Genomic DNA, 23,415 nt, shown 5'->3' on the forward strand with positions numbered 1-23,415 from the left:
CTAGTACCATTGTTAACCATTAAAAAACAACCCACAAGGCTTGAGACTAACTCATTTTATTATATACCATTTCTTAAATACATGGCATAACAAGAATAAGCGGGCATCTCGCTCGTTTCTTCCCAGAACGAGTAGATATGAAATAAGTTACCTCCTGAAATATTTTTCTTTACACTACGACATGGGGTTCTTCATGAAACGGGTATTCATGGTTCTTAAGGGTCGACAACGACTAAGCAGCTCCTCTGATGGCAGCTCGTCAGCTCGTTTGCTGATTATCATATAAAAAGCAGCTACTTGCCGCAAGTAGCGGTCTATGTAAACGAGGCACCAACTGTGGTCGAGTCTAATCGATACCGAACATTAAGTAACCGCTGGCAAATGGCTAGTTGAACGTCTGTTGAATAGATAACCCAGATTACTTCGCAACCCGCCGCGCTATGGTCAGCTACTAGCCGCAAGTACTTGCTTATTTATAGCATGTATTTTGGATTTAACCGCAAATTAAAAGTAGTAGGTTTTAAGGTTATGACATGACTTTCAAAGATAATTTTAATTTAGTCTGCACTACCAGAGCTTAATTAATTTTTGGAAAAAATTGAGCGGCAATGTATTGCGTACAATAAGGAGTGGTTCAGATTTTTATTTATTTAGTGATAATTTTAAATTAGCGCATGTTTGTAGTAATCCGTATATTGTTCTATACAATTAAATACAATCATATTTAAAATAAAAGGGCGAATTGAAGTGTTCGCCTGTTATATTACATGTCTCCTAAGACTTTTTGAAACAGCGTCTTCTGAGAGAATTTATGAGGTGTTTCTCATAAACATAGTCTTTTCTTTAAGTTTGATAAGCTACTTAATACATTATTAAATTGTCTTAAGTTCGATATTGCACTTTTTTGATTTGACTTCACTTTGAAGTAGTTACGTGGAATTTCCATTTTTGTGTATTCGCGATTTTTACAGAAATCTGTCTCTCATAGAAAAACTTCTGTCAGAGGTTAGATTGGAGAGACTTCCTGACTACCGAAGATGAACTCCAGTTTATTGGTATAATTTACTCGTAAGATGATATACAACTAGTTGTAAAAATTGATATTCAAGTGTGGCATTCTAGAAAACGGCAGGTGAAGATTGTCAAATTGTGTTGTACAAAAAGTTACGAAGTACATTGTAAGTTAGTAACTCGCTCCAGTACTGTCCGATGTAAACGTAGCACCTTGTGGCAATCGATGAAGTATCCACTACCGCAAGTGGCTAGTTACTTGTTCGCCCAAGTTAGTAACTCGCTCCAGTACTGTCAGATCTAAACGCAGCACCATGTGGCAATCGATGGAGTATTATCCACTACCGCAAGTGAGTAGTTATACTAGTTTCCTGAGTAGCCGGGAGGATTATACACCTTAGTTGTGGGCTACGGTTTGTAGTTAAAGCTATCTTGGCTAAAATGGAATTCAATAGAAATGGCAAATATTGTAAACAAATCAATGATATTATATAACTATAGATGGTAGTGGATAAGTTCGCCTTTGTACTTAGCTTTTCCTAATTGTAAGTTCCTTTTATTATGTGTTTCTGTACAATAAAGAGTTTACTACTACTACTACTCCCTAGCTCGCCGCCCCATCTCCCTTATGGCAATATTATATTTTAACTAGTAATTGATTTAAGTATGTAAACTTTTGATAAAATCATGGTTGTCCACAAAAAGTGAGCAATTATGGAGAAATAAAGGTGAATTGATTTGTTTACAATATTTGCCATTTCTATTGAATTCCATTTTTATGTTTATCCTAAAGATTATGCACCCCTTCCTGTCTTATTCCCACTTAAAATATTGATAAATTGTACATTATAGTAATGTAATTACTCTTAAACTTAAATTATGTATTTTTTGCTACTTATAATTGACTGTTGACATATAAATTAACGTCGAGTCTTGTATATGTCGTTTTAAAATTAGAGTATAATTTCGATTGTATGGAAGCGGCCGAACATTTAGTAATGAGACTTTTAATCAGACTATCCATGTAAAATCAGTCAATTCAGTCTTATTTTTTTCATTAGGTCATCCGCTACCTGGCGCGGTTGCACGGTGCGGGTGAGCGAGTTAAAGAAAAGTCTGAACAACGCTAACAAGCGCGGACGCGAGCGACGGATTTTACCTACAATGGCACCCGCGTGCATGCGCCCGCTCCGTGCAGCCGACGCTAACGGATGCCCTAAATCAATAATACTCTATTATTATTAAACTCTATATCTAAATCAATGTTTGACAACAACTCGTCTTATAGTAATTATGTAGATACTTTTACTGGTAGTCATGCAAAAAAAGTTTAAAGTGAAAAATACAATGTATTTAACATTATTTCCACTTTGTCACGAAATTAACTTCACAATAAAACTTGAAGGAAAACACCATATTTCAAATGTTAAAAAGACCCTCGTTAATGAAGGATGTCGGACATTTTGTTAATTCGTGTTGCTGCCATCTTGGTAATCTTAACTTTTTAATTCTTTGGCTGTTTGTCCTTGTGCTAATAATTAAGATGGATATTTTGGGTTTGTTTTGAGTATCATGTTTTACGGTTTTTTTAGGTTTTTATTGTTTTGTTTCCATTGTAGGATTTAGGGGAGAAATGTTTTGATTTAAGTAGTTGAATAAAGAAAACGACAGACTTTTGTATACATTCTAAATAAATTGCAGATATGGAACAAAAAGAGTTTCATTTTGGGAAATTCAGTACCCCTAGTGTAAATAAATTCGATTTCCAAACGTGACGTACGCGTTTGCGTTTAGTCTCATTTTGTATTGGATTTCGAAAGAGCGCGCCAAGCGGGACGTTTTGGAACCTCAAAATCCTATACAAAATGAGACTTAACGCAAACGCGTTCGTCACGTTATGATGTCGATCACAGTTACACTAGGGGTACAGATAGTTTTGACCATACCGTAAAGTAAAGGAGCTACATATGTCACTAGATAAGTTTTGCAATAGACAAATATGAAACTAACTGGTGGCATATCACATATACTTGTTAAAACTATATTTCGATAGACAATGATTGGCTGGAAAACATTTACTTTCTTTTTAAATTTACTTATTAAAATTTCTTAACTTTGTATGAAATGAAAATGTTGTATAAAATATGCGTAAATCGCTTTTAGCCCACGCCGACGTTTTCAAAGTTTAAATCTATTTTGTAATAAGTAAATTTAAAAATAAAGTAATTGTTTTCCGACCAAATATTTTCTATGGAATATAGTTTTAAAAATATTTATGATAGGCCACCTCATTGTTTCATATTTGTATATTACAAAACTTATCAAGTGACCTACGTATTTATGGCAACATGTATTTATTGACATTTTATTTCATGTAAATCGCAACTAAACTGAACTTTAGAAAAAAAAAACTCTTTACACTTGACAGTGACAGTTATGAATGTTATATAAAATTATGGAAGGTGGAGGTAAGGAATGAAATCTCCATGTACCAAAAAGTGTCATCAAAAAACCTTAAATAAGTGGCGCTACAATACATAGAATACTTGAAAAAAAATCAAATCATAGACAGTGCACTTCACTCCGTCAATAACGCCTAGGTTCTTAGCTACTCTAGCGCTACTCTGGAGAGATTCGGAACTAATTATTTATAGCTGTCAGCTGGACACTTGCAACAGTTCTACCATAAGAGATAACACTCCTTTTAATTCCACACTCCATAATATAAAATGTACAAATTAACGTTAAACATACATTTTTCGCGTTTTCCGTTGCTGTTAATATCTTCTGCAGTTTTAAGAGCTTAAAATCACAACACAAATAGTGACAACTTTTTTTTTGTAATCGGCTATTTTATTTACAATAACTGTATACATAATGGATATATACAGTGGTGTTACTATAACTAGCTTAAATCTAAAATAGGCCCTTGAGGCATTGTACCAAGGATGCTGGCATTTCCTCGTTGTATCGCAATACTGATACGTTGTGCGAGGAAGCCGCCAGCTCTTCGGTCACCATTTACGTCAACCAGACGCTTCGCGATTTCTGCAAAAGAGTATTTTGAAACCATTGAGTTGTTAACATTTTTAATTATATTGTCTCCTACTTATTCACAGATAATAAATTACATACCTTATCAAGTACCTATAGTAATATACCTCTATAATGGACGTGGTACCAATAATGGAACGTAAATCCCAAATCCTCCAAAATAATTATTTAACATCAGTTTTTAAACACTGGAAATATTGTACCATAAACAACAGTCATATTAGAGCTCTTTAAGTTTGATGTCTCATTTATTTCAGTCTGTTTAAAAAGAAATTAGGCTATACTGTCCATGACTGGAGTAAAACACCGTAATTTAATTTTTTTAACTATACGAGTATTGAGACCATTTTTTATTAAACAAGTCAAAAACATGAAAGACGAATATGATGTTCAACTTTTAACGCGCATAACTGTAAAAAAATTACGGGTATCAGTGAAATATCAAAAATACTCCGAATTTTCTCTTAAAATATCTTACGTTTGGTGCCGTCACATTTTCCCTCTCACTTTATAGCTCGATCTCTTTCTAAAGTTGAAACCGGGGTGTTATCCCTCGTCTTGAGTTATTTACGATATCCCGCGCTCAGCAACCCTCCGACTTTTGCTATTTTATGTTATATCTTAAAGATTTAAGAAAAAACATGCTTGTTTTGATGTGGAGATAAAAAAAGATAAAATCACTGAAGGTATTCCCCTGCGGAAGGGTGCCCATAAGGCTGGCTACGTTCCCTCGTTGAATGGCGATGCCTATTCTTTGGCCTAGAAATGAGCCAGCCCTAGGGTCACCCGTGGCCTCTTTTTAACTTTTAGGAAATAGAAGATCGATTCAGCTTTAACTACTTGTAACGGTTTGAAACTGGTTTAGACACGACTTTGGTGATTGGCGCGCATCTCACTCACGACTTTCACTTCATTTCGCGTGCAGCAATCGGCCTGAGCGATTTTCAAGAAAGGTTGCCAGAGCTCAACGAGGGTGCGGAGTATTAGGAGTCGGCAACGCGCGTGTGGGTCAAAATTATTTTCGTTGTCTTGTTTTCTGTCTCCAAAAAATATGACAGGGTGCAGCTTTTGAGATGTTTTTTTTTGATGTAAATTATAATCTATAGCTATTAAGACATGCAATAACACTCAACTTTTTTTATTTGATAGAAACTAATACAAGCGTGACAGAGTGGTCAGAAACAAGACAACGAAAAGAATTTTCACTCGAGTTGCAAGCGTATATAGGCTACGCAGACTGCTTACTATCAGGCGAGCCGTATGCTTGCCACCGACGTAGTATAAAAAAGATTAAAATCTTAACAAGTTGTTAAATCGGGCTCCAGAAAAACTAAAGTAAACCAAAATCAGTATATGAGTATAATCGACTCAACTAATTCCCGCTCCATAAAGAGATTAGCTCCGGTAATAACAATACGGCGAATAACGTCTTGAGGGAGAGCCCTTCTGATACAAATAATTTAACGCCCTTTAGCTGTGGCCCGAGTTATGGGATACTGCGTATAATCCCGCCGAGTGTCTTGCCGATCCCATATTGGGATACCCTCCTCCAATATAGGAGGGATTTAAACGGTTGGCAACGCATAAGTGGCTCCTCCGATGTTGCTTATATCCATGGGCGGCGATGACTGCTTCCCATCAGGCGGCTCGTCTGCTCGTTTGCAGCCTATGACATAAAAAAAAAAACAATCCATCAAAAGCGTTATTTACTTAACCTCTGTATCACTCTTGCATATTCAAGCGATAAAGACGCAGATAACTAAATTTCAATTTTATTAGCGTTCCCTGGTAGGCCCTTTGTAAACAAACCGTCTTGATGCATCAATGTCATATTTTAATATCTGTGAAACTTGGTCAAAAAACAGTTTAAGGCACAGTATGTATAAGTTACTCTATGGTTTTCGATAGGTAACAGTGCTGCACTCTGGCGGCAGAACATTGCAGTAATACTCCCTATAATTAGTCGCGGGTTCGAACCCCGGCTCGTACCAATGAGTTTTTCGGAACTTATGTACGAAATATCATTTGATATTTGCCAGTCGCTTTTCGGTGAAGGAAAACATCGTGAGGAAACCGGACTAATCCCAACAAGGCCTAGTTTACCCTCTGGGTTGGAAGGTCAGATGGCAGTCGCTTTCGTAAAAACTAGTGCCTACGCCAAATCTTGGGATTAGTTGTCAAGCCGACCCCAGGCTCCCATGAGCCGAGGCAAAATGCCGGGACAACGCGAGGAAGAAGAAGACTCCCTATAATTAGCGTTACCCGCTCTATCTGAAAACTTGTGGCACACGCTAAATCGGAGCCTATGTGCCAAGTTAAGAGGTTACTTATCGGTTTAGCCGATTTGATATAAGGGGCGGAATGTTTTCCAAGGGGCGCCCTCCGTGGCTATTAGTTTATGTTTCACTGGTTATTGGGAATATTTTTAGGGCTCCGTACTTTAGAACGAAATAAGCAACTCATTTCGAAACTGAAGGGTTTGAATCTCGGAATTTTAATACAGGGACTATTTTTGATACGACGTAAGAGCAATTTCGGCTTAAAAGGTTAAATTTCCATATGTAACTGCAAATAAATATAGTAAACACCCCTATAATGGAACAGGCACCAGTAATGGGATGGTATGGACAAATCTAGTAAAACAAGTATTTGCCATCCGTTTTTAAACGCTGGCAACATTTTACCATAAACAAGAGCCAAAGAGCTGTTTAAGTTTAATTTTTCATTGATATTTGTTAGTTTGAAAATTAATGGCGCCATACATCTCATGACTGGAGCAAAAAACCATACTTTTAATTGGTTAATAACATTGAAACCAATTGCAGTAGATTTCATTAAATACATAGAAAACATAGAGGATGAACATTAAGGAGGAATTGGACATTCAACTTTTAAAGCATAAAGCGGTATTTTTTTTTATAGATGGTGAAATATCAAAAATACTCCAAATTTTCTCTTAATTGTCCCATGATTGGTGCCGTTAACATAATGCCTGTTGAATGACCCGTGGGCCAAGATGACCACGGAGTGGGTGCCCCGCGAGTCAAACCGGAGATCCGGCAGACCTCGTCGGCAATGGCGGGATAACTTACACTCCTTTTTGAGAGACTGGCCAGTTGTAGCTCAGAACCGGGAGTGGGAGAAGAGGGGGGAGGCTTTTGCCCAGCACTGGGACACAATAGGCTCGTAATGATAATGTAACTTGATTTTTCCTTATAAAATAATTCAGTACGCGTCGTCAACTAGTGAGTGCACTAGTTTAGTTTTGTGTGTCATTTATTTTTTATAGGATAATTTTTCTGTCGTCTGACTTTTTTTCAAAAGCGCGTAAGGTATTGAAATTGTGAAATTATTAAATCTACTATTAGGCTGATTCGCGTTTTACATTGATCTGTTTCTGATTTGATACTGATCTGTTAGTGTCAAAAGTGATGTTTTTGGTTGATGAAATGTCATTATCGATATCATATCGGAAATAGAATCTTATACCTTTAAACGAGCAATTCTTGTATATATATAAATATATATATTTCTGTGATCTCGGAAACGGCTCTAACGATTTCGCTGAAATTTGGTATATGGGGGTTTTTTGGGGTATACAATCTATCTAGATTAGTCTTATGTTTGGGAAAACGCGTGTTTTCGAGTTTTCATGCGTTTTTCTTTCGACGCAGAATATGGTCGCTAATTTCATGTTGCCGGGCACTGTCCGTCTGGTCCAGCGGGTTAAGACGCGGACTGCTAAACGAGTGTTACGGGTTCGAATCTCGCCGTGTGACTAACTTTTGTTTTTTTTTATATGTTCAAGTTTATATATAATTTTTTAATTTTTATTGTTTTAGACAAGTTTAATTTAGTAATAAAATGTAGTTAAGATTATCACCTATACACCACCATATTACAATAAATAGTTATAACCGAGCAAAGCTCGGTCGCCCAGGTACTGAATAACTAAAACTAGAACTGCCCTGAGTCTCTTGTAGGGGTACTATGTAAAATGAGGCTTTATTTTGCATTCTCCTGAGCGTACACTTTCAGTAGGTTCTTCTATAATATATAGGCTCGTTTTTACTAAATTAGTTGTAAAAATTACACAGTTTAAACAGTTCAGACAAAAACTTAATTTAAAATTGTCAACCATAGTTACATAAAAATACAAAATAAAACCCAGAGCAACATCTCTCCAAATAAGGGTTAAATATACTCGCCCTTATTATGAATTAACACCCCAATGTATAAGCAATCAAGATTATCCAACACACTTTAAAGAGTGTAGTCTCAGAACCTGAAATCAACAAAGCCAGCTGAAAGCATTGTCCGTTGTGTTCGCTAAAACGTCTTCACTTCCTCAAATAACTACTCACAATAAGTAAAAAGCTCTTAACCCAACAAAAGGCGACAACTCTGATACAACTAAACACTTTAAAGTGAAAAAGCACAAATGCCATTATTAGTATCGAGTCGAGAGTGTCGCGCTCCGCGCCGGCCCAAAAAGAGTAAAATCGTAGCGTGCATCGATTTTTATACCCTCGCCGGGGGCGGGGTCACCCAGCCAGCCAATCAGAGCGCGGTGAACCGACCAATCGCGCGGTTTCTTCCATTCCGCTCTTAAAGGAGCGCTGTAATGGAATTTGAATTCAGAACTTTGGAACGGCGGGATTAACCGACGGGATTTTTTCCTTTATCGATTTTATGGCGTTTTTTCGCTAATTAGCTTTGAGAAGGGTTTAGCCTGGAGCGGTTTTAGGAGTTTTTAATTGGTAATTGGTACCCAATTCGTTTTTAGAGGTTTCAAGTGGGTTTTTTGACCTTTGAAGTTTTGAGTATACATATAAGTAGCATAATATCTATTCAATTGTTTGCGCTTGTGTTAACGATACTAATGTCTATTGTCGGTTTGCAGACAGAAAAGTATAGACATGATTTTTACTTGGATTTTTATAGTAAAGCTAGATTTAAGGATGTATCTGAAGAACGAAAGGCTCTACGCGTTACGCCTACGACGACGCTACGGGGTTACGCCTTTCGTAGCTTCGTAGACCGCTACGAAATCTTATTTTGCTTTTAGTTATTTAGTTCGTTAAAAACCTAAATTTTCAGGTATTTATTTTTGTTTCATCCTGAAATATAAATGTATATACTGTTCTTCAGTATGTGGTATAGTACAACATAATATAATATAGTACTTAGTAACAAAAAACCTTATAATGATTACTTTCCTTTGACCTACTTGGACTTGGACTTTGATTACTTTTTACGTAAAAAAATACTTTAAACTATGCCAATAAAAAAATATTTATGCTAATTGTGATTTACTAGACTTATATTGCCTGGGATAAATATCTATTTATACATAACATTTTTATTCATATTATTTATACATAACATTTTTATTCATATTATTTGTACATAACATTTTTCTTGTTTTGTTTTGTCTGTTTTATATACAGTCAGTATCAAAAGTAGCGGATCAAATAACGCTTCATAAGTATCTACCATTCTGTAACGGCTTAACAAAAAGTGATGTATTTAATATAGAACAATTAAGACTGTAAAAGATATACTTTTGAATACGAATTTTAGAAATTTATCTATATTTGGAAAAGTTATCCGAAATATCAGATACTTTTGGCGCGTTGTTTCATCCGCTACTTTTGCTGACTGTACCTGTGTATGTGTAATAAAGTAACATACATACATACATATTTATAAATATCGGGAGCTCGTATACAATACAAAAGGTAATCACGGTCCATAGCCCGTTCAATATTAGTGTAGTGAAACTAACCGTGAATAATTCAAAAGAAAAAAAAAAGTAATTGTGATTAGAGCCTACCACTACAATCTGTAAGGAATATCTATTAATACAAACAAATATACTAAAATCAAGCTATTATGTACAAATAGTTACCTTTTTGCTAGTTAGTTTAGTTCATCCTCACTTTCTCGACACGTGGCAAACCAAGAACAAGCGGGCATCTCGCTCGTTTTTGCCCAGAACGTGCAAGTTGTGGAATGAGCTACCTTCTGAGGTGTTTCCCTTGCGCTATGACATGGGGTTCTTCAAGAAGCAGGTATTTAGGGTTCTCAAAGGTTGGCAACGCATAAGTGGCTCCTCCGATGTTGCTTATGTCCATGGGCGGCGATGACTGCTTCCCATCAGGCGGCTCGTCTGTACGATTGCGGCCTATTACATAAAAAAAATTAATAGCATTTTTTTTATATTGTGTGGGATCGACATTACTATCGAAATTACTTAAAAATGTAATTGAAAATTATGAAAAGGACCTCAAAGGTCCATTTAATTATGAAAATCTCACAGATCACATGTAAGGTGATTAGAGAACGTGCAACAAATTGGTAACGGGAGCCACGTTTGCCATCCGATACTTGCATCATTTAATCATTAAAGTCTGTCAAGCCATTTCCATCAGTCAAAATTTTTAATACTACGTCGGTGGCAAACAAGCATACGGCCCGCCTGATGGTAAGCCTCCGTAGCCTATAGCCTAGGTATGTATACCTGCAACACCAGAGGAGTTACATGCGCGTTACCGACCCTAACACTCCGCACCCTCGTTGAGCTCTCAATATAAAAAATTTAAAAAAAAATGTAAGCGCGAAAGGTTATCGTTCTATAAAAAAATTGAATTTCGCGCCTATTTCTACTGATAAAGTTATACATACGGTCGCGCATTCTGTACAACGTATGGACGAAATTTAGATGTTAGCGGAGCGGACATGGCGTTGAAAATATGTTCCAACGTTTTAGACGAACGTTTTATAATAAATAACTGCATTTATATCTACAAACAATCATATAAAATAACAGCTAGCTGATATACGGCCCGATTCGAAGAATGAGATACGATAACGATAAGTTCCGGTTTAGGTAAATTCTCATTTGGATATCGTTTGTATGTCGCATAATTGACAGAAGCAGCTCGATTCGGGCAACCAATGTCACTTTGACATTAGAAATATCGTAGCTATAGATCTTATTGGGATCACAGCAGAATCGAAATAAACGTCAATTTTGACATGTCGATTAATTATCGATCTTTAAAGATCTTAAACGTGTCTTAATCATTCTTCGTGCAGACCGATACACTATACAGGCGCGACACTATCATAAATAATGACATTACTTTAAGTAATGTCATTATTTATTAATGACATTTCTTAATAATGACATTGCTTATAAGTAATGTCATTATTTATTACTGTTGTGATTGGAATGAAGGAATGGTGGTAAGTAAAGAAGTAAATTTAAATATCTGTACCCCTAGTGTAACTTTGATCGACATCATAACGTGACGAACGCGTTTGCGTTAAGTCTCATTTTGTATAGGATTTTGAGTTTCCTAAACGTCCCGCTTGGCGCGCTCTTTCGAAATCCAATACAAAATGAGACTAAACGCAAACGCGTACGTCACGTTTGGAAATCGAATTTAGTTACACTAGGGGTACTGTTTGATTTTAGTGCAAGTTCGAATTAGCTTGTACGTATAGCAAACGTTTTTTTTTTATGTAGGTTGTCTGGAAGAGGTCGCGCGTAGCGATAAGGCCGCCTGTTGTTTACCTCTATCTTAATGTATTTTTTGTGTTTCTATATAAATTTATTCTGAGGTTGTGCAATAAAGAAGATTTGTACTGTATTGTATTGTAATATGTTTCAAATATTGCTAAGTTGTCAGTCTGTTGTCAATAAGAAAATATATACAATAACCTTATAATTTATGCATGCATTAAGATTAAATAAATAAACCCATCAAAACTGTGCAAATAATACTGTTAAAATCGGTTCAGAAATGTATAAAAACGTGTCCCATACCACCACTACCACGACTACCACCACCACCATTAGCTTTACCACTAGCTTTTCGGTGAAGGAAAACATCGTGATGAAACCGGCATACATCTGTGAAGAAATTCAATCCAATCCATACACATAAAACCTTTTGCAAACCTCCAACTGTTTTCTTTTCTATTAACACACTTTACTTTCTACCCTTTGAATTAACATAACATTGATACATCTAGATTGCGTATAACTATCCCTAGAGAAGTATCGAGCCACAATCTACGCCATTGCAATTAGCTGCTGAATAGCCATTGACATACAATCTGGAGTGTCGATATCGAGCTGGCTCACTGAATAGCTTGCAAGTACATCACTAGTGCCGATTGCGTAGGGCTGTGATAAGTGTCGATTTATGTTTATCTAAGGATCGTGTAATCCGTTTTTGGATTTTTTTATTATATCTATCTTTGCTAATAGCTTATATTAAGAGCGAATATCTGGGAGACCGAGCTTTGCTCGGAAATCATATAAAAACTAAAAAAGCGGTCAAGTGCGAGTCGGACTCACCCATGAAGGGTTCCGTACCATTTAACACGTATTAAAAAAACTACTTACTAGATCTCATTCAAACCAATTTTCGGTGGAAGTTTGCATGGTAATGTACATCATATATATTTTTTAGTTTTATCATTCTGTTATTTTAGAAGTTACAGGGGGGGGGGGGGGGGGCACACACATTTTACCGTTTCGGTTCTAAGTATGGGGAGACCCCAAAATTTATTGTTTCTTTTTGTGTGAAAATCTTAATGCGGTTTACGAAATCCATCTACTTACCAAGTTTCAAAAGTATAGTTCTTATAGTTTCGGAAAAAAGTGGCTGTAACACGGACGGATAGACAGTCAGACATGACGAATCCATAAGGGTTCCGTTTTTTGCAATTTGGCTACGGAACCCTAAAAATGCGCGTTTTCCCAGAGATGATAACTAGCTAGATCACCCCCGAAAACCCCCATATAGCAAATTTCATCGATATCTTTACAGCCGTTTCCGAGATCCCCGAAATATATAAATATACCTATATACAAGAATTGCTCGTTTAAAGCTATAAGATTAGCAAACTTCTTGATAATGTGTTTATATAGGTGTGAAGTACAGAGCAATTATACTAAAAGTCGGGTTAGAAATGTTCAAAATCGTATTTAGTACTTTTAAAAGCTTCAACAGGCCTCGCGTTATTTTCAACAATATAAATAAACTATCAAAAAAAGACATCAACAGTGTGACTTTAAACTATCGATAGATTAAAACTCCCATCCCTACCCCCCAGGGCCGCGCAATCCTCTTTGTTCCAACAATCGATAATCGATACCGTCGACATCTCGATTCCGCAAAGTGAGAAAGCTTGTTTCCCCGCGATAGAAGATTTTCTCTATTTCCTCCAAAGTGATTTATTACTTTTTTCTTTTTGTTGTTATTCTTATATTGTGAGTTGTAAGTGAAAAGTTAGATCCCCTTTGTGAAAGCGATTCCAATGAAACTAAGAGTGTTAGACTTTTCACTTTTCGAATGTTCGGAGCTACGATGTTAGTTTTGGATTGAATAAAAATACGAGAAAAATACATAATGCATAAATAATTTATATAATAATAATATATATTGTAGTCCAATTCAGCCTTTACTTACTATAAATAAATAAATAAAATAATACCATTGTACCAAGGATATTGGCGGCATTTCCTCGTTGTATCGCAATACTGATACGTTGTGCGAGGAAGCCGCCAGCTCTTCGGTCACCAGTTACGTCAACCAGACGCTTAGCGATTTCTGCAAAAACTTGTGCGCGCTGGGACCCCATGGACCTAGAGTTTCAAAGTCTAGTAGTAAAGTTTCAGTTAGTGTAGTATTCCAATTAAATATTTATTTACTACTCCGCTGTTTGATAATGATTTTGAATAATTTTATCAAAGTAAATTAAGCGAACGCTTCGGCTGTGGAATGAGCTTCCTGCCGAGGTTTTCCCGAGGGGCTACAGTATGGGGTTCTTCAAAAAAGGAGTGTACATGTTTTTAAAGGGTCGGCAACGCGCATGTAATGCCTCTGGTGTTGCAGGCGTCCATAGGCTACGGTGACTGCTTACCATCAGGCGGGCCGTATGCTTGTTTGCCACCGTCGTGGTATAAAAAATAAAATAAAAAAAGGTCATTTTGGACCACTTTGTTCTCTCACTCAGCATTGCTTTTAGCCATTATTAGGGTTGGCACAACTTGACGTTCCTATGCGTGCACGATCACAGATAAGATAATGACTTGAATTTTGACAACCCTAAATAGCCAGGGATGATAGTGCCATACTTTAGAAAAGGACAGCGTGATTCGTCCCTGAGTCGCTGTCAAACTTCGGTTTTGTAGGAAGTGTCATTTCTGTACGGTAGTACCATTATTTATTCTGTGCCCGCGCCAGCTAGCGGACGTCCTCTACAAGTGGCATGACGTTTTTGAGTTATTGGAATTTTGATCTTATTTCATTTAATCAAATTTGAAATTTAATTGACATAATTAGTCGGGAGTCGACGGCCTACCACTCCAAGGGTACATCGATAAACGCGAAAAGAAAAAATGATGATATATGAATAATTGGCAACTATCAACGCTTAACATCTTAGCTAGGCCCCCAGATATCTTTGGCTGTTGTCTTATATATTCCGTTTTGTTACAGGTTGGGTCTGATCACACAATGGAGCGCCCTAGCCGGGCGGTACGGCCAACTGATGCCCCCGTGGTACTGGCGGCCTCACGACAGATCCCCACCACGAGGTGAGACCATGCCACCGAACTAGAATAACTACGAGTAGGGGCCTATTTTTCGAACGGTATTAGTGTAATATTATTAGTCTGTTGCCATGGTAACCCCTACGACTTGACAGTTCGTGGACTAATAATATTAGTCTAATACCGTTCGGGACATGGGCCCTAGGTATAGAAGAGTGACTAGAGCTCAAAAATGACCCTACGGGAATTGTATCGCGAGCGACTCAACTGTATCGTGCAATAATATGTTACTCTTCGAAGGCCGCAAAAATATGTGACACGCTCTTATGGCTCTACGAATAAGATTGTGTCAGATATTTTTGCAGCCTTCGCTGTGTAACATATTATTGCAGGTGACTGTACTATATTTACGGAGTGATGTGTCAGATAAGTGTCAATCATAATGGTCCGTTTTTCAAAGTCAAAAATGTATTGTAAATATAAATAAATATTATAGGGACATTCTTACACATTGACTTGATCCCACGATATAGAAGGCTGATGTTGTGGGTACTCAGACAACGATATATGTAATATACAAATATTTAAATACATAGAAAACATGGCTCGGGAACAAATATCTGTGTTCATCACACAAATATATGCCCTTACCGGGATTCGAACCCAGGACCATCGGCTTCATAGGCAGGGTCTCAATTTGACGACCGGTCTGGCCTAGTGGGTAGTGCACTAGGCCGGACCGGTCGTCAAATTGAGAGCTTTGCTATATTATATTCCTACATTAGTCCATGTCCATTCAAATTCAGTGGAACCGGTTAATATATTTATAATACGTCGTTTTGGTCAGATCTCTGCGTCTTGTTTTCTTACATTCCTCACGGTTAATACACTTTCTTACTCTTCTTAAGTAGATTTTTTTTTTATACTACGTCGGTGGCAAACAAGCATACGGCCTGCCTGATGGTAAGCAGTCTCCGTAGCCTATGTACACCTGCAACTCCAGAGAAGTTACATGCGCGTTGCCGACCCTAACCCCACCCCCCCTCGTTGAGCTCTGGCAACCTTACTCACCGGCAGGAACACAACACTATGAGTAGGGTCTAGTGTTATTTGGCTGCGGTTTTCTGTAAAGTGGAGGTACTTCCCCAGTTGGGCTCTGCTCTAGATTTGGAATGACATCTGCTGTGCCGTGCCCTACCACACAAGGCGAGATGACATTCACATTGCCCATACCTCTCTTTTGGACGTAGTTTAAGGACATACCCGGGTCCAAAAATGTCGCGAACGTATTGCGAACCAGCTAATATTAGCCAACACCATATGATCAACAACGTCATGGAGTAGATGGCGCTAGTAGTCACGTTTAAGTTAAGTAACCGCTTCTAGGTTATTGGGATTTTTTGAGGGAAGTTGAGAGGGTAGATGAGAACGACAGTAGGAAAAAGGAGGTTGTGTACGAACAGATCGACGCGGCAGTGATATTTGCTTTTAGATCAAGTCAAGAACGTTCTTATGGTGTTATTAGAATAATGATGTGTCTCTGGTATATTGTGACCAACGCTATCAGTACTCAGAGTGAACAGTGATCCAGTGAGGCTAATATGAACTTAAGGTAAACTTTGTGTGAGGAATGGGGTCGCTATAAGGGGAGGTTTGGAGGCGACTATTAAGCTCAAGAAACCAGGTGGATAATCATGTGACACTCATGTTATATGTAGGTAATAAAGTCGGATACCAGCACAACTCATATCGTCATCTCACTAACATCCAGGCCTCGTATAGGTATGTAGTACATTTACATATCGCTTTCCAGTATCCGTAAAAGCATTAGCTCATTCGATAGGTTAATAAGTATGGTGAGCTTGACGACAGTAGACTAAGGTTTACTGAAGAAGACTAGCCGTTTACTTAGTAGACTAACGATGTTGCCATGCATTAAAAATAAAGTAAAGCGCGTGCTGGTACTTAATCAGTGCGGTAAGGGCCGGTAATCGATTACTGCGACGCCTTACCAGTGTAATCCACTGACGTAACCGAGCCGGCATTATGCAACAACACGGTGGGGTTGGGCCACTTACAATACATGCCTGTCAAATATGACAAGTGACCGCCGAGTGAGTCAAATAAACTCAGAAATAATGTGTTTTTGCGTATATCAACCGTCAAGCAGTTGAAAAAAGCGGCAAATTTAAAAAAAATATTGGGAGCGTGCACGACTGTCACGCAACCTAGTGTCCGCAAGTCTAGGGGAAAACGTCAATTCACTACATCTTACAAAACTACTGAACGGATTTTCATACGACTTTCATCTATCAATAGAGTGATTCTTGATGAAGGCTTAAGTATATAACTTGTTAAGGTTTTGTGTAAATTGTTTGAAATATAACGATGTTGTCGGAAAAAATCACGCTGGCTAGGAGCTTTAATCGAAAACGCTGCCTAATCCGTTTGAGCTATAACAACACAATGTATGGTGGAGTTGTTCCTCATTCATAGGTCTACAAAAAAGTCCGCGATGTTAAATGTGTATCTTTTAAGGATAACTTACTATATCCATTCTTAACTTCTAGAAAAAGATCACGTAATATGTGGCATTTGCAAAGCTATTTACATGGATACATTATTAACAATTATCAAAATAAATACGTTAGTTATATTAAGCATTTCATACAGATTACAATGGTCCCTTACACCATTCAATTTAAATGAATATTTCAGGAGTAATCGTAAATCAAAGTTTCATTTCGAGCCATATAATTGTACGAAATGTTAAAGACGCTATCCGCAGTTAGTTCAAATTTTTACCACCTTATGCGCTGGGATCGCTTTACTTACCCCCACCATGCACTTCGCACGGTGCCAATAGGCGCGAAGGGTTATCATCCCATAGAAAATTTTAATTTCGAGTTTTTTTCTACTGACAAAGTTGTTTGACCGGCATTTGCAAATATACTATTGTAATAAATATATATAATCGCCCACTGTATCTTCTGAATACAGCTTTTCGTATTTCCCAGTCCGCTAAACTTACGTTTTGGTACAATTAAGAGGCCGCCTCGAAAGTGTTCCAGTTTTTTCATTTGTAGTCTGCACTTTGGTCACTCATGACATGATACGTGATGGCTTCCTTTTTTTTTAAACTTCAATATCTATAAGCGTAAGCATCATTGGATGCTTATGGGTGTAGTCCAGCTCCAGAGAAATATAAAAATAAATAGCATAGTCCCAACTGGAAGAAAGCATGAAACCAAGCATGCACGTAACTTATGCAGGTAAGAAAAAACAGAACTATCTCAATTTGTCAAGTGGGTGGCTCCCTCGCTTTCCCCACTGTTTTGTCAATTATGCAGTTTTTTATTATTCAGAAAAACGATAAAAAATAAAGTCATATAATTCTGATTTGACGGAATAAACATGAATTACACTAACTATTCACAAACCTAAAAGATTGGAAAAATATCACAAATGAATTCTCGTAACCCCCCAACCCCAATATTCATCTCACATCTCAACTGGAAAAGCAATCATCATCACATCTTTGCTCTCTCAACCCCGCTCTTTAATTCCCGAAAGCCATCGGAACAAAGACCGCCATTTCACGCGGTCCAAACCGAGCGCACAATGCTTTCCTACAATTATTCGCATATAGCAACACTGGCGGAAGTTTGAAAACTATAGCTATCTCACTCACACCCGTGCTAGCTGACTACATTGCGCTTCGCGTCAAAAGCGTTTGGACGTAATGTCGCGTTTTAAGTTTTAATATTCGAATGCGGTGTAGATTGCTATTTAGTGTTATCTGTGGTTTTCGCCAGTAATGTTGGTATACCGCGAAAAGCGCCGGGAATTATTTTATTGTTTTGTGAAAAGAAAGAAAATATATATGTTCAGTTAATTTATTTATCTTTTTTCTGTACTTATACCATATCTGAGTTTGAATTTTTTATAAAAAAAATGTATTACATTATTTCTCTATTTCATGTATTCTCAAGAAACGCTTTACAATTACAATGTTTTGCCTTTAAGTATTGTCGCTGGCAAAGTGCTAAATTTTGTTGTTTATCTTCAATTTATTATTTAAGTAACTTATACATAGACATACTATAATTTTAGGGAAACATTAAGAATACATCAAATTGTACATTATTACACGTCGTAATAATGAATCCATTAGGACCATTAATACACTAACTTCATTTACCCTGAAATCATTAGTATACATGCATTAAGCAAATTGGAAATACCTAACGTCTAATGCATCCAACAAACGCATAAACTGCTTAAACTAGTAAGCGTTTGTAAGCAAAGGCAACAAAGGCTTACGGCGTACGGTTTCGAAAATCAATTCCAATCACAGACAACTAACCACTTTAATAAGACCCCTCTTTACCTGACTAACGAACGAAACGCTAAGCTCAAGCTATCATGGTAACCTATCTTTGTTTTAACTTTTAAAGTAAACTCCTTCCAATTTAAATCAAACCCTATTCGCAAGAGCACACAGTCTGGTTTTGTCTGAATGGGGAATGGTATGAATTCGATTGTAGTGATTCGTTGGACAGTGTTGATGACATTTGGTTTCACGCGTCCGATTTCGAATTTTGAATTTCGAACTCGGGAATGGATTTTCGAAATACCTTGTTGATTTATTACATTAGTTTACTTCGAATTTCGCACGGAGCTTGTGCTGTATGTTTATTTAATTATTTATAAAATTAGTGATTCAAGCACTCTCAGTTTGAGTTTAATTGAACATTCAGTCAACTATTTTGGAGCTGTGTTGAAGCTCGTTCACAGTAATTTAGTAACTAAACATCGCAACTTGGCACAAACTTAATAAAAAAGTTGTCTTGAAGCTCGCTTACTATTGATTATTATTTGAATATATCTATCGCTTACGCTTTGCTACTAAATAAAAAACGTTAAAAATAACTAATTATTCTCAAGTTGACTCCATAGACAACTGACTTGTAAGTACTGGTTACGTAGAACCTACATTGTTTATGGTTTAAACTAAAGACTCGGGCATCGTAAATTTTACACCACTCCCGAACCATTACTCGCATAGATAGTTGGATACACGTAATCAATAGGTAGAAGGTATACGATAGAATACAGATGGAAATGCCTTTTATTTTAAAAGCTTGAAGTAACGCGAACTGCTTACACATATCGCATATATTATATCTTTGGGCAATAAAATGTTTTTCTGAGAACAAAATACACGAAGAGCAATTCTATGATTGGTAATCGTGTTTATTTATCTACATTGAAGTTCTAAATAAAGTTGATAGGTTAATTGTGCTTACTCGTTAGAAATTGTTAACTACACAAGTTATCGTTAGATACTCGTAAAATCTAGTTTTTGCTGCAGTATTTTAAGGCTCGACTAATGAACGCGGAACTCAAGAGCGAGGTATAAATAGTTTTGGTATGTTGTTGATTCCATAATTAACAGATACTTTGCCTCAGCAATGAGAAACATCCAATAAAACCAAATTCATTGCGCGCATTCAGCGAAATGTGGTCTTATTTTTTCCTAGCAGAAAAGTATAGGTTTATTACTTTTTTGAGACCCGAGTTAAAAATATTTTTATACATACAGTGGGTATTTTAATACCACCGCAAATTTAATGGACATTGATTTTAGTGCTATGGAACGATTTTTTTATTAAGTATTACTCTGGTAGTAATACCAGAGCGTGATGATTGTATGACTGATGCCAAGCAGTCACCGCAGCTTATGGACGCTTGCAACTCCAGAAGAATTACATGCGCGTTGCCGACCCTATAAAAACCTGTACACTTCTTTTTTGAAGAACCCCATCCTGTCGACCCTCGGGAAAACCTCGGAAATAGGATTTACAAAAAAGAATATTAAGCCAAACTTTTGATTATGTCCAGTCGTGTTGAATCACATGATCAAACACTGACATACATTTAATACAGAATGTTGTGTAGGCGTTAGTCCGTAATCTAATCGGAGGCGTAAAACGTAAGCGGCAGTAATGGGATCCGCGGAAGCCACGCAACCGATTGTAATCAAAACGAAGCTGTTTTTGTAGGTTAGCTGTGATTTCGTGGCGCAAACAATCAATAAAACGGTATCTATTCAGCTGGAATGATTAGGTTGACTGATTTTTATTTTGTTGTCCATTATTATTTGTCAGATTTTGATAAGTTTGAAGACCTCCTCTTTTTGGGTTGAATAAGCACGAAATCCCAAATTGGGACGAAAAATGGACTTATACAAGTTTCAGTTGAGTTACGAAAATTCCATACGTTTTACTATCTTACTGGAAGATTTTTTAGGACACACACAGAAATTGCTCTATCAATCCACACAATTTTTTATCGAAATCTGAATAATAAAATCGGCTATATAATAAAAATTATCCTATTTACTTCGGCCTTTGTCAACGACAGTAGGCTTCTCGGATCTAAATCTTCATTACATACATGCAATAGCTTTATGTGACATTCATATGACTACTTGATGAATGAACTACATAGATATCTTTATCCAATTTACAAAACATTACACGCACTTAAAAGAAAATGCTGCTATATTTATAAAGCTTGTATTTGCTTTGTGAAAAACAAATCAATATAATAGGTGTCTCTACATGTTGACGGAGTCTAGATTTATTTACCATGCACGCTCAATTCATTGGCATCCTCTGATTTTGGAGCGACGTGGTCATTAGAATGAAATATCGTTTCTGATTTTAACAATTTTCCTGGAACTTTTAATCTATGCAACAAATCTGCAAAGAGGAATCAATATTATAGTGTTACCTTTATCTCTCATGAGCTAAACTCCTTTTCTTATTGTTACAGAAGACATCACGCACGAAGAAGGCTCAGCCGGTGGCTCTCCCCGCCCGCGCTCCCCACCCCGCGCACCCACCCCTCCATCACCCTCCCGCTCTTCCCCCCGCTCTCCTCGCCTGCACCCAGCACTATACCCTCAACAACAAGACCCTCAAGACTCAGACCCCGACGTCGACGAAAGCGACGACTTCGACAAAGACGAAAAGCGAGACCCAAACACCAACTTAGGAAAACGGAAGAAGAAAACCAGGACAGTCTTCTCACGATCTCAAGTATTCCAGCTCGAATCAACCTTTGATATGAAAAGGTATTTGAGCAGTTCTGAACGCGCCGGCTTAGCCGCGAGTCTACACTTGACAGAAACGCAAGTGAAAATCTGGTTTCAGAACAGACGTAATAAGTGGAAGAGGCAGTTAGCTGCCGAGTTAGAGGCGGCTAACATGGCGCATGCAGCGCAGCGTTTGGTGCGCGTTCCGATATTGTACCATGAGTCGAGGCCGTCGGGGATGCCACATACGCCATTGCCGATGCACCCGCAGTTTTCGAACGAGCCGGGAGTTTACTTCCCTCAGCAGCCGCCGCAGCCTCTGCAGCCGTTGCCAGCCTCGCCGGTGACGTCGCGTGCGCCGTTGAGCAGCCTAGTGTAGTGTCAGGTGACGGCCGTACGGGCCGAACAGTTTTTGAGTGATACACCCGGTTCCTAAACAAGTGAAGTAAACGTTGGAGAAATGTCATGTTCTTCTATACAAAGTAACGCTATACGGCTTCAATGAGAATTAACGCTATAGGAGCTAATCAGACGTACTTTAGAATCTCGTCAGAGTTGAACCCAAATCGACTGCACACGCTCGATTGTGTATTTGTACAATATAAAATCCTGCATTGTATTTAATGCCTGACATAGTATTATCAGGTAAGTGAAACTAAAACATTTCAGTTGATAATTTTTATGGAATATTTCAAATGAGTTTAAAAATTCATAACTCGTCAATGTCTGTGAAGAACATTTTTGCATATAAAATTACACCTATATTTAAAAAGTGGTTGACAGTTTTAGGGACTCGGAGTGTTAAATCAGACGGACTAGTCATATCATGAATGTCAAATGCCAAATCGTTAATGTGACATATATGTATAGGTATTGTAAGCTAGATTATGTCTTTTAAATGCCTATTTATGAAAACTTTCAAGTGCAGTGAGGGGACGAGTGGCTCGCGACTTGTTGTATGGATAGTCGAGTTACTTGACCGCTTACTGACCTGCTGCAAACGAGGCTTAGCACTGTTGTCAAAATTGTCAAATTGATTTAAAATATAATATCATGTTATGCATTTATTCTATTTACATCTACTATATTTTTTAAACAACATAAACTTATTTTTCCCGTTTGATTGACTCTTAAGTTGACATGATATTGCACAATTTGTGGGGACTTTTTAAAATTAATTTGACAATAATAGGCAGCAGAAAAGGAAAAAAAATAGAATAAGTAACTATTGCCTCCAAATCTGGTTAAGTAGATCTAACAGTGTACTAGTGTACCTAATTTTAAACTCGCGCTTCAAGCAAACACCTCTCATATTTTTTAACCGACTTCAAAAAAGGAGGAGGTTCTCAATTCGACAGTTTTTTTGTATGTATGTTACTCAATATCTCCGAAAATCGTGAACCGATTTTCAACATTTTTTTTTAATCGAACGGGTATAACCCCGAGATGGTCCCTTTGGCACCAAGTCGGGGTCTGATGATGGGATCTTGGAGAAATCGAGGGAACTCTTCAAATGTTATAGGTACATGTATGGCGCTTTTGGTCATTTTTGAAGTCGGTTTTAATTTTGGTTAAAAAGTTTTATTTGTAATAAAAAATTACCCCTAGCGGCCCACCGTACTACGACAAGTGGCAGTCAAATTTGAATGTATGCCATGGAATTAGAAAATATAAT

General features: G+C 37.4%; 1 protein-coding gene across 2 annotated transcripts in view; it reads left to right on the plus strand.

Moving 5' to 3' along the window:
* LOC133529811 (homeobox protein HMX3-B) overlaps positions 1 to 22,803 on the plus strand; it is a 38,427-nt gene extending 15,624 nt beyond the window's left edge. For both annotated transcript variants that reach the window (XM_061867620.1, XM_061867619.1), the window contains 2 exons: positions 14,586 to 14,683; positions 21,479 to 22,803. In XM_061867620.1, the coding sequence (XP_061723604.1) occupies positions 14,586 to 14,683; positions 21,479 to 22,119 (739 nt within the window). In that variant the 3' untranslated portion in view covers positions 22,120 to 22,803. The remainder of the gene's footprint in view (positions 1 to 14,585; positions 14,684 to 21,478) is intronic.
* Positions 22,804 to 23,415: the final 612 nt, after the last annotated feature.

This window comes from Cydia pomonella, chromosome 21 (genome assembly GCF_033807575.1).
Source record: "Cydia pomonella isolate Wapato2018A chromosome 21, ilCydPomo1, whole genome shotgun sequence".
Lineage (NCBI taxonomy): Eukaryota > Metazoa > Arthropoda > Insecta > Lepidoptera > Tortricidae > Cydia > Cydia pomonella.